Genomic DNA, 12128 nt, shown 5'->3' on the forward strand with positions numbered 1-12128 from the left:
GTAGACTGTTGCTGAGCCCTTTTGATACATGGAAATTCCTAAGAAGGATAACTGACAGACGTAGTTATTTAAACAGATTCAGGCAGCATGTAAATGCCAAAGGTATTTATAAGGTTTCCCAGTTCAACTCAGTGTTTATGTCTGAGCATATCTGTCCATCTTGACAGCAGTTCATGTGGCTCCTTCAGTTAAGATTTCCAAAAGAAATACAGATCAAATGTGTCTTATTTCAGTTGCTTGACTTCTGATGTGGATGTTTTTATGGCCACTGTCTGGACATAAGAGACTAATATTTATACTGAAATAAATTAATTTCAGAAATATTAATAATTTTTCTAAGTGATTATTTTAGTTTGACAGGATATAAATGCAACACAATGCACAAGGTTGATATGATGCGCTTTACTGTAAAATTTGTATGACACTGGGGATACATTTGGGGAAGGTATCTACATAATAAGAAAACAAATGATGAAGACATAAATATTTTTCCAGTATATGTATTTTGTAATCCTTAGAAAAGATGCAATGAAAGAAAGGCACATGTCCAAACTAATGAGTGACGGAAACAGGCAGAGTTAATGAAGTACCCGCATGCTAATGGACGGACTCGAGTACTAAGTGAGGGTAACCAAAGGGTAGTGATAACAGGCAATTTGCTGAGAGAGAAGGATGGATTCAGTATCACGGGGATCTGTGCTACTCCTGCTTTTCCTGAACGTTGTTAATGGTATGCAAGAAATTACACGTTGATTGTGCTTTCAAGTGATGTTGGATGTTGCGGAGAATATGAGCAATGTCAAAAAGAGCCCAGGGCCTAGAGAGGTTACGAATATGGACAAGAAATATGAAAATCAGATTTTACCTAAAATACTAAGTCAGAGGAAGAATTTTCAAAGTACAACTTGTCAGTGAAGGAAGTGATAACGCTGAAAAACAATCACGGACAAACACTGACATATGGCTAGCTATGAAATAGTACTGTGATACGGTGACACAAACCAGTGCAAGATACACGATGTTGTGGACCTGTCACATACCCCTGGGATTCTTTGGCCTGTATGAAACTGTTGTATTCAAATTTAGTGTCAGCAAGGACATACAGGTAATTCTTCTGCCACTGCATGTACCTACCTCCAGCTGTAACCACCAAAAAAGTTTTATGCAGACTGGAATAAATTCAAAAGAAGAGAGAGGTGACAAAAACACAAGGTCTAAGTCCACCTGGATGGTTAAAAGGAAATAAAGGGGACAAGACAATTATTTATGTACATGCAAAAGGATAAAAGCAGAGAGTGCAGAACTTTTTAGTTACTTGAAGGCAGGGTAGCTGTGTTGCGGTACGGTATCACTGAAGGAGAGTTTTGGCTGGTAAACACGATGACTTCCCAAGTGTAAGGTACAGCGAGCTGTGAGGTCGCCTCCCAGACACCTCCTGACACCGTTAGGACCGGGGTTGTCGGTGATGTGCCTCGGCAGAGGGAGGCAGGAACAGCCGTGCCCCAGCAGGGACCTGGCACAGTCCTGTGGTTCCCTTCTGGCTGAAATTGCCTTGCTTCTGTTGCATCAGATAATTCATCTGATAGACTTTAGTAATGTTTTAATAATCAAAAACCAAATCCAAATTAAGGTCTAATGAGGAATCCCATGGCTCTTAGCAAGACACAGATTCCTTCGTCCTCTCACAAAATGTAGTCAAAGCCCCAGGGGTGTCACTGAAGTCCCTTTTGGCAGCATGGGTTTGCGCAGCCCACTTACAACAGATGCTCCGTGCCCCAAACACAGACAGCTTTTGCTACAAAGGTGTTTTGGTGTCACTGACTGGTATGTTTTGGGATGTATAMAAACAACCTCAACTTTTATGTTACTTTTAAAATAATATTCTATTTAACATATAGACTGTTATAGAAATAATAAAAGTAATTATATAGAAGTAACCTTTAAAAAGCTGGCACTGCAGGCTGCAATTTTTTATTAAACTTGCTAACAATTAGTTTGGGGTTTCATGAAACACATGGTCAACAGAGATTAGCTTCCAGGGGAGAAATCCGAAGTAAATTGCCAGTCCGGGATGAAGGAATTACCGGGGCTGCCAATACATCTTTGTTGAGCTGTGGTTTCTGGCGGCTGCCCACCCCTGAGATGGCTTTCAGGATGGATGCGCTGTAGCCTTTGACCTAACACGAGTTTCTTGGTAGCTTGATACACTTTTTAATGTATGCACTGAGCATGTGACTGAGAGCAAAGGACAGCAGCCTTTTCATCTTGATCTCAGCTGTTCTCACATTTACTCCACAGTGAGTTTAGGATGTTAAACCAGTTTTTATTCCTTTTCTCCAACTGGAAAACTGGAATAATTCGAAATAATTGGAATAATCCTGTCTCATAGGATGACTCTAACAAATAATCAGCAAATGTWTGTAAAGCTTATGAAACTGGTATGCATATGGAAGTGTACTTAAAGGTATTTATTTAATTTTAGTCCATACATTTTTTAAAAATCTGGGGAGTTTCTGAGAATTTTGCAGGAACAAATTCTGACCTTACAAGGCTCAGCTGACAACTTGTCATGCATTTTTGCGTGACATCAAGAAGAAATTACAATATTTTGCAGAGAAAATGCATTTACTTTTACTATTGTTATCTAATGCTTTGCTTCTTTACCACGTAAATTAATTTATGTTCTTTAATCTAAAAAGTATTTAAAGTACATAATAAATTTCTTGATCCAGAATAGTTTATAAGACAGCATATTATGACTTAGAGTTAATATACAAACAGAATCTCACTTCTGTTTCTTATTGCTGTCATAACAACCATTGAAAGGCTGAAAATAAAGTCAAAAGTCTCCAGTTAATGGATTTTAAAAATGGCAAGCAATGGCAATGAATGAAACCTTTTAAGAAAACAGAGCTTTTGTAATTAATTAAAGAAGAGAGATACTTACTGATAATATATTTCTCTCTGCTGTCAAGAAAATGTTTTCCAAAGGCAGGAATTCTCCTTTGAAAAATCTTCCGACACTGGGTTCCTGGGCAGTGCTCTGTGCTGACACCAGCTCACACTGCGCACTTTCATGCTTAGGGTAAGTGTTACCTTTTAGAAATTAATTGTGAGGCAGGAGTCAAAAGGGCTAATTGGGACGAAGCTGATCCTTGRTTTACTATGGCACTTACTATTGACTTGGTGAGTTGCTCTTGGTTACTATCTTGTGCCTGAACATAAATCTTCTTAATAGYAAATGCTACCCTAAGTTTTGGGTGGGCAGCCCCTGAAAGAGGTTCAGYGCATGGTAATTACATGATGTTGTGCCACAGTTGCAAAGACTGAGAGTGAGCTATGATCCATTATTGTTTTAAAGGTTCTGCCAAAAATCAAGCATAGRCTGTTCTTTAGCAATTTGAATGTTAGATAAAGGAATATAAGGAGACCAGTTCTCATCTCAAATATAACAGTGTGAATTCAGAGTAATTTTCTTAACCATATTTATTTTTGCAATTATCATACACATGCAAGTAACCCCTCTGTAAATTCTTATGGCTTATATGAAAATGATTACCTGTAAAATGAAGGATTAAATATCATACCGTACTATGTTAACTGACTGAATTGTTATAGCTTGCACTAGGAGAAATTACAGTATGTTTGTGAGGTGTAATAATGTTTGTAAAGGGRAGGGAGATGGGCTAATGGAGATTAGCTTGCTGAAAAACGTTACAATGATTAATAGAGGAATGATTAAGAGAGGTGAAGGAGAGGCGCCTTCGAGAGGCGCTTCCCACACTCGGCAGGCTGAGGGCTGCTGCCCCAGGCCTCGGCTGGCTGCCAGCCACCTCCTCCCTCCCCTGGGCAGCTGCTTTTCTGCCAGTCAGAGACATTGAATATAGGGTTTTCCTGCTCTTTGTCATCCTCTGGCCTGTGTCATAGATAAGCCACATGTAGCTTAACGACAGTAAACCTGCTCAAGAACAGATTTAACATGTTAGGAAGCCTTCAGTGGGTTACAGCACTCGTTCTATGGTCGCATATCGGACCCATATATTTTTGGTTTCTTTTCCCTCCAAACAAAACACGTTTTGCTGTCAGTCTGAGGGTGCCAGAACGTTTTCACAAATATAACTGGGCTGTAACTATATGCCAAAAAATACTAATCATTCCAGTTTGCCCCCATTGAAAAGCAGCTGCTTGTAGAAATAAATGTAGCTGCTGTCTGCACTGGGCATGCACTTATTCTATAGACTATCTGGAGCATGAAAGTTAAGAGTAATTGAAACGACAAGGAAAACACAGCTGCAGGCACATAGTTCCCCAAGTCTAGTCAGAGCACTGGGGATTAAACACCCCCCCGCCGCCGCCCTCCCGTCTTCAGATCTGTGTTCAGTCTGTAAGGACACACGATCAAGGCTCGGATTTCCACCGTCCCTGCATCTCTGGGTCCCTTAGCACTTGGAGGGTTCATTAGCCTCTGACAAAACAGTGCCAATARCAATAGGGGATTTTTGGAGAACTTCTATGATTTTGTAATTTTAATTTGAATGTAATCAGACCTGTTTTAAATTTTTCCATGTGGAGACTTACTTCAGAAAAAGGAAAGCTAATCATATGTCATAATTTATTATGAGCATAGACCAAAAAAGCATTGAGGCTGAGAATAGTAAGTTGTTTTTGTGGGCTAATTTTTGTGGGCTATCAGAAGCTTTCTAACAAAAAAAAAACATAAAAAGTGAGTCTTGAGCTTCCTCCCTCCGTAATTCGGGATGGTGTGAATTCGCAGCATGCTGCCTGTGCAGGAGGAAAGAGTGCCAGTTAGCAGGTTCATAAGCAGCGTTGTCTATCTGCACAGATGTGTGCATCGCGCTCTTTTTTTTTTCTCCTCTTTCGATCTGTCTCTTTCACCACCAGCAAGAACAGTTTGCAGCAATGCTGAAACTTCTGAGCAAGCAGACTGTAAGTGGAAGCCGTTGATGCTTTTGAAATGTCTGCCTAAGTTTTGTGGACTTGTGGAACTGAAATACTGAGTGAAAGAAAAGTGTTTGTGCATGGGAAAGCATCTGAAAATTTCTTAGTTTAAAGCTGTCTTCACCAGGTTAGCCAGCCTGTTGGCAAAGGTGCTTTTACATCTTTGTTTTAAGTTTGTTTTCATTTTCATGTTAAAAATTAATTCCTTGAATATTCAGTCACTGCCAGACTAATAAACTAGAAATGTTTCATTTCACAGTCACAACCTTTATGAAGGTTGCTGAAGACAATAAAGTTACCATTTTGAACTAGATTTTTTTAAATATTGTTTGTAGAGTTCAGTGTACGTTCACTCCTTAAGCAGAATGTCACGTCATTAAACTACAAAAACAGGTAGCACAGGCTGGCACGGTGCAAAGGGTAATATTTCCAGTTTCATTCTGTCCTTGACCTCCGTACTCAGACTGCCACCAAGGGGAACAGCTGTGATGGTGCCAGCATAACGGAGTTGTCCCTTACAAAGCACGCGGGGCTCCTTGCCTCGCTTCATGCCATTTATTGCCCCGACTGCGCGAGGCGCTGGCTACGCCTGGATCCGCTGAATTGTGCCCGGAGCATTCATTCCCCTGCAAAATCTGTCTCTGAGATTTTAACCATTGACAGTTGGGAATGGCACTCTCTAAATAAATAACCATAAGAAGACAACCAAAAGTCTTTCAATCTCTATGGAGTTTGACTGGAAATGGAGGCTCCATTTCCTATTACCAGTTCTTTGAGCCAACTTTCTCCTAGTCCCTAGTCTTATTCTTGTAACCACAAATCAAATTCTCGTTTCAAAATACTTAAAGCTTTAGTGTTGCAGTTTTAAAAATGTTTTAAATAGTAATTTTATTCTAGTTCCTTTTTTATTATAGAGTCATAAATGAAGCCAAAATATCTCCTACAATGAAAGCTTTTTTCTGTTATTTTCTTTAAAAATCTGACCTTTTCTGTATATTTTCTGTCACTATTCCTAATGGAAAGTATTGCATACTTTTGCAGGCTATTCATGTAAAAAATACTTTAATCACAAGATCACTGCCAGAAGTTCGCCCTTTTTTGGCCTCTTGGAAAAATTCAAAGCTAGAAGCCTTTTCCCCATTCAGTTAAATACAGTTCCAAGAAATATATAGTGACTTTTAAAAAATTCTCTATAGGATGCAAAGGGCACTGCCAGTTTCAAACATCAGAGTGGGAAGTCATGCATGAAATTTATCAAGCTTGGTGCTGAACCTAGCACATTTTTTTGGTAAATTTATGCATTACACAACAATTTATTTCCATGCTTATATGCCATCAATATTTCAAATATTCTTTTAAATTTAATTGTCTCAGCTTTTCCGGAAGCCAGTAATCATTTGCTGCCATTGGCTGGGTCTATGCACATCACTCCGCATCAACTGACACCCCGGTCCAAATTCTGTTCCTTTCTGTTTGCATGAGGAGTACAAATCTGCAAGGGCTATATCCAGGTTCTGGACATCTGTATGATGATCGCTGTCTGTGGCATCATTTCTCAACCAAGGCCGTAGCCCAAGTCAATGCAAATGATTATTATCTGAGGCAAAGTTTACGTTTTTATGAGTTTACATAGTTGTGCTGGTATAGCTACCTTTGTTAAGACTGAGAAAAAAATTCACCCTTGAATTGCTGTGTCTGTACTAGATATACCTGCAACCTTCCGTCCGTCCTCCAGTACACTCCTTGTCTGGATGTAACTGATTTAGGCAGAGGAGTGTTTTTGCCTAAAAAGCTTATGCCATTGAACCAAAGAAGTGCCTAGTTATATCCGCAAAAGGACTTCATTAATGTAAATTGTCTCAGCTAGGCAGTGCTGGAAGTATAACTGAAGCAGAAGAGATGTAGAGCCAAGCATTTGTAATGTAACCTTCAAACTGTACCAACTTACTTTTCTGCAGTTATTGAAATCTGACTTGGAAATATTGGTGTGACTTCACTATAGCTGTACTGCCACAAATTCACAGTGGTAATAGATGTAGAGAAGAGTTTTCTCGGGCTTTGACCAGAGTTTGTAGAGACCCCAGACTTGAGGAGCTGAAAGAATTAAAAGTTAAAATTGCTAAATTGCTGCCAGGCATCTCCACCAGATAAGAGTTGCCAAACAGCAGTTACGTATTTCTGATTTATTTTTGCTGATAATCTCAGATTGGTTTAAAAGACTATAATGACTCTTGCACATATTTAGGGCTGATCTTATTAAAAATTATTTACAGAAGTAATCTTCTTTTGTTTCAGTGACACCTAGATTGACACAATATGCAGTAAACATCATAGCACTTGTGACCTAAATTTCCAGAGGTGGCCAGATTTCATCACATCTGCATTCATTTGGGTGTATAACCTTAGACTCTTTTGAAAACTTTTATCATGCAGTTTTCATGGATACTTATTTTTTTGACAAAATATTATATGAATAGACATGATCCTGAAAGAACCTCTCTAGGAGTATAATGTAGAACACAGATTTCTGAAGAGGTTGAAATTAAGAGCTATAATATTTCACAAATTTGCAGAGAATAAAGAATTGTTTCCTTTGGTATTTTTTAAAAAAGTAAAAAATTCAAAATTTATAAATTAAGCTATAATCCCTCTTCTTGCCATCAGTCATGTGAGACACTGGACAAAGCAAATCTGTATTGATTTTTGACCTTGTAAATAAGGTGAATTCATGTATATGACTAGTGTGTGTCATCATGTTTTGTAGAAGTGTGTCTCATCACCATTGTCATCACCAAGTGTCATCACCATTGCCAGAGGTTGTAGTTGGGTTTTAAAAGCTGCCTGAGGGACACAGATTTCTGTTTGTTCTCAGTCTATGTGGGAATTGGCATCTTGAAAAGTCTCAGTTTAAAATTGGAAATATTGGCTTATTGAAAGAATACTGCTGAAAGATTTAGGATAAAACTTTTTCTGGTTACCTATGTTAAATAGTTTCTTACTCCAAATAGGAGTTTAATGTTATAAATAATGTAATGTTTAGTGTCTAGTGATATTCAGTGTAAGGAATCAAAGGCTTCAGAACAGACTTGGAACAGCCCTGAGCATTTGTCATTTGAGAAAGTGAGCAAAAGTATGCTACTGTCAATGCAAAAGGCTCCAACACAAACCTGAAAAGAAAGAATAAGAGATAAATCAGACTATTCCACTGTTTGAATTACATAAGAGAAAAGATTGCCAAGGGCAGCAAGAGTAAGAAGTTTAATATTTTTATGAATATATAGACAGAAGGCAAGGTTGAAGTAAGTTTCTGGGAAAGGCCATGCTGAATGAAGTGTTTTGTTTCCATACTTGAGCTTCTATTGTAGTATTTTCTGTGTTCCACCRGTATTTGAATTGTATTTTTAGTTAATTCATAGTAGTAAACACAATCCTTCTAGCCTTATTCTTTGTAAATTTGGAGGTGAAGTAAGTAGGTGAACTAGTTGTCTTGGTAATGATCATTCCTATCCTCCACTTGTTACAAATCTAGAAAATAATTAACAGGTTTTCTCTAATGCTTCCTAAAGATGTTGAAACTATAGAACAAATATTGACGAAGAGGCAGCAAAACTTGCCTGGGCAGGAGAAAAAATAATGGTTTATGTAACTGATAACAGATTGCCAAAAAATAAAAAGAAATTATAGAAACTTTGATTTTCAATTCATGTCGAATGGCCAGGAATGATGTACATGTACATGGATATTCACAGGCTGTGTATACACTTTGCCACCTGTGCAGCACCATCAAAGGTGCTCTCACATGCCCTTGCAGGGTCCCAGCTCTTGTCTCCAGGAACTGGTCCAAGACAAGTTTTGGGTGCCTMAGCCATCCTTTAGGAAGCAAGAGAGACTAGGCTGTGAGGCCCTGGAGATGCTCCATGACCAGGCTTTCCGAAATGCTAGCAAAAACCTTCAAGTATGATGTTTGCTACCATTATCAGGTGGAGGGAGGGAAGGAATTTGGGGAGGAGGTGGAGGAAACAAGTCTGCACCTTGTAACTGGTTTGAGCACATTGGGCAAGAAGGACTTTGGACTGGTGCTGGATTCGAAAATGACAGCAGAGGTAGAGGCATCTTGCTCCCCCCCAGAGAGGAGACGGGGCACCTCTCCTTCTTTTTGTCCTCCCCAAACATCTGAACATCCTGTTCCCCAGAAATGAGCCCTGTCTTTGGGTTAGGAAAACTGGAGAAAGGCATTTGTTTCTAGCGCCCACTTGGCTGCAGGTTGGGGTCAAAGACCGCCTGCAGGGATTACGCAAAGGGCTGTTACGATGGGGCCCTCGCCTGCGGAAGCCATCAGCCCACCTCCCTGCTCCCCCTCCAACCTGACTTTGTATCCCAAGGGATTGCGAAAGCCTCAGAGCTACATAAAGCACTGCCTGGCTGGGCAGCCCGGCCACTACCACCAGCACTTGGGATCTTGAGGGGCTGCAGGGACTGGCACTGTCTGTAAGGAATCTTGCCACAGTGGGATGGGGTTGCCTGGCCTCTTGCCTACAGATGCATCAGGGAAAGCTGGGGGATGCCCTGGGACCCATCAGAGTTGCCCTCCTCTATTCCCTGGGTATTGACAGAATCCCTTTTTGATACTGTTCTCTGTTTGCTGTTGCTGCAGGGACGAGATGGACCACGCGAGGAGAGCTCCGGCCTGGCTGCTGCTTCTGGTGCTGGCCTTCCTGGGTGGTAGCTCAGCAGAACGGGACTGCCGAGTGAGCAGCTTCAAAGTCAAGGAGAACTTCGACAAGAACAGGGTAAATCTCTCTTTCCTGGATCTGCAAGGTCTTTCCTAGCTCTTCTTCCCAAACTACAAAATTCAGCATTTGGGAATACCACTGTATTCATGTTTTCACTTACAGTCATAGATTGCAACATGGTGAAACAGCAGTGCCTGCACCTCTACAGTGCTGGATCCCGATGCCTCACRAGAATACTGCTGAATCTGATGTTTAGCAGACTGGTCTCAACTTGTATGGTCTAAACCAAAAAAGGAGTGTAGCAACTCAGTTATTTCTATGAAAAATTAATATTCCAATGTTTTGCAGAAAATATTGCAAGGAGAGGACTAYCTGTGTGTAGATCTGCAAAGATCCTGCTGTTTGTTATCCTCTGCCCACCAAGTTTTGTATTTTGAATAGYGGAAAACTGCAGATACAAATAAGATAAAAAAAAAATGTCTGTTCTGTCACAAACCATTTCTGCATTAGGACACACTGGTGGGTTTATGCTATCGCAACAACTAGATTTGTTTTTTAGATGCAACTTTGAGGTTTATGGTCAAAGATCTGCATGTTCTCCTCTCTGACATCCTTCTCTAGTTTGTAATGTCTCCAAGCATGTTTTCCATACTTCCTAAGTCTAACTAGGTCTTTCTAATTTCCTTGCAGTATAGTGGTACCTGGTATGCCATGGCAAAGAAAGATCCTGAGGGGCTGTTTCTGCAGGACAATGTGGTGGCCCAGTTTACAGTAGATGAGAAGGGACAGATGAGTGCCACTGCAAAGGGCAGAGTCAGACTCTTTAAGTAAGTTATTTCCACTCTTCCTTTGCTTCTTATTGCACTTCATTAAACTTCTGCTTTGCTTGCTGTTGCTCTAGTCCTACCTGCTATCTCTGTAGTAAGTCACTCCAAATCTGTGCTGTTAGGTTTGAATGCGTTGTTTTCTCTTTCTCTGCCTGCAGTAACTGGGATGTCTGTGCAGACATGATTGGCTCTTTCACTGACACAGAGGATCCTGCCAAGTTCAAGATGAAGTACTGGGGTGTTGCTTCTTTTCTGCAGAAAGGAAGTGAGTACTTAGCTATGGAAGATGCAGAACTACCTGAGTCTAGTTATACTGTGTGCCCATAATGGGGGAGAAAAAAAATAGTATTGCATTTCTTAACCACATTTAAAACACATAATAACGATCATAAAGTAARGTCTTATTGTGAACAAGGTAGTCACTGTTATATGAAATAGCTGGTTCGTTTTCTTTAAACAAGTAAAACTAGGCCTTTGTATACTTCTGTGGTTTTGTTTGTTACTGAACAATATAAACTAAGGTCACTGTTTGGAAAAAAAATGAAAGGCAGGTGAAATATTTTAAGTCTTTTTTAGTTCAGAACTCAGTTATTTGAATACATCCATTTTCTTTGGAAAGCCTAGCATCAGACTTGGTTTTCGGCAACCAGCAGGGAAGAAGATTTTGCAACTGTTCTTTTGCTTAGTTTCGTGTGCAAATACAGAGATTTCGCTGTTTTAAGAAACAGATATGATCCAGTATATGTGTGTGTGTGTGTGTGTATTCATATACATATACATATATATATATGTTTTGTTTTGTTTTATTTTCCATTCATCTGTCACACACCTAAGCAAAATTAGCTTACTGACCCAAGTAGAGATCTGCTCGTAGCTCAAGACATTCCCATGGAAAGTTCCCAGGAGAAGCAGGTTGACTTTGGAAAGTGATTGGAGCACTGTTCTCTCCGAAAATATGGAAGGAATGCTCTGGAAGCCAGTTGTTTTTGGATTGTTGCCCAATCTCCTCACAGCACACTGATGAATCATGATTGCAGGTGTGCTCCAGATTGCTGGCTGCCTCCTCAGGCGCTGGCTTTGCAAAAACTGTGGTCTTCACCCACAGAAGAGAGGGTGGGGGAAGAGAACATACACTACTGCCTTCAGTAATGCAGACATGGTGCAGAGAAAGAYCTTTTGCTCCAGGAAAGTAAGGTGCAGAGAGAGTGTTTGTTTCTGTTAGTTTGTTTCTGTTAGCATAGTGTGTCTGGCTGACCATACATTTATCACATCACCTAGCTAAATAGAATTCTCTGGAGTTTTAACTGTGTTGAGAAGATGTTTTATGATACAGCTTGTTGCAAATAATATAAATACATGTCARCTGCATGATGATCTTTTTTCACACCAACGTGGTTTATGCAATGTCCCTAGTAGGACATTAAAACTTTCTGTGTACTTCATGGTAGCTAATCTAATACATGGTTCTACTTTTGTGTTATTGCCACATTTTATAATGATATTTAGGCATAGATTTACAAGAGGCTTATTAGCTTCATGCCCACTGACTCCAACAATCTCCTGTTCACACCTCTCCATCACTGTCACAGCTAACTCTGTTCCTAATAGG

At 39.9% G+C, this 12128-nt stretch overlaps 1 protein-coding gene across 1 annotated transcript in view; it reads left to right on the forward strand.

Moving 5' to 3' along the window:
* The first annotated feature begins 9620 nt into the window (after positions 1 to 9620).
* The window catches only part of RBP4 (retinol binding protein 4), a 2993-nt gene continuing 485 nt past the window's right edge, over positions 9621 to 12128 (forward strand). The window contains exons 1-3 of the mRNA XM_085325508.1: positions 9621 to 9749; positions 10383 to 10519; positions 10678 to 10784. Of these exons, the coding sequence (XP_085181634.1) occupies positions 9621 to 9749; positions 10383 to 10519; positions 10678 to 10784 (373 nt within the window). The remainder of the gene's footprint in view (positions 9750 to 10382; positions 10520 to 10677; positions 10785 to 12128) is intronic.

This window comes from Rhea americana, unplaced genomic scaffold (genome assembly GCF_003343005.1).
Source record: "Rhea americana isolate MKP2758 unplaced genomic scaffold, rheAme1 scaffold_122, whole genome shotgun sequence".
Taxonomy (NCBI): Eukaryota; Metazoa; Chordata; class Aves; order Rheiformes; family Rheidae; genus Rhea; species Rhea americana.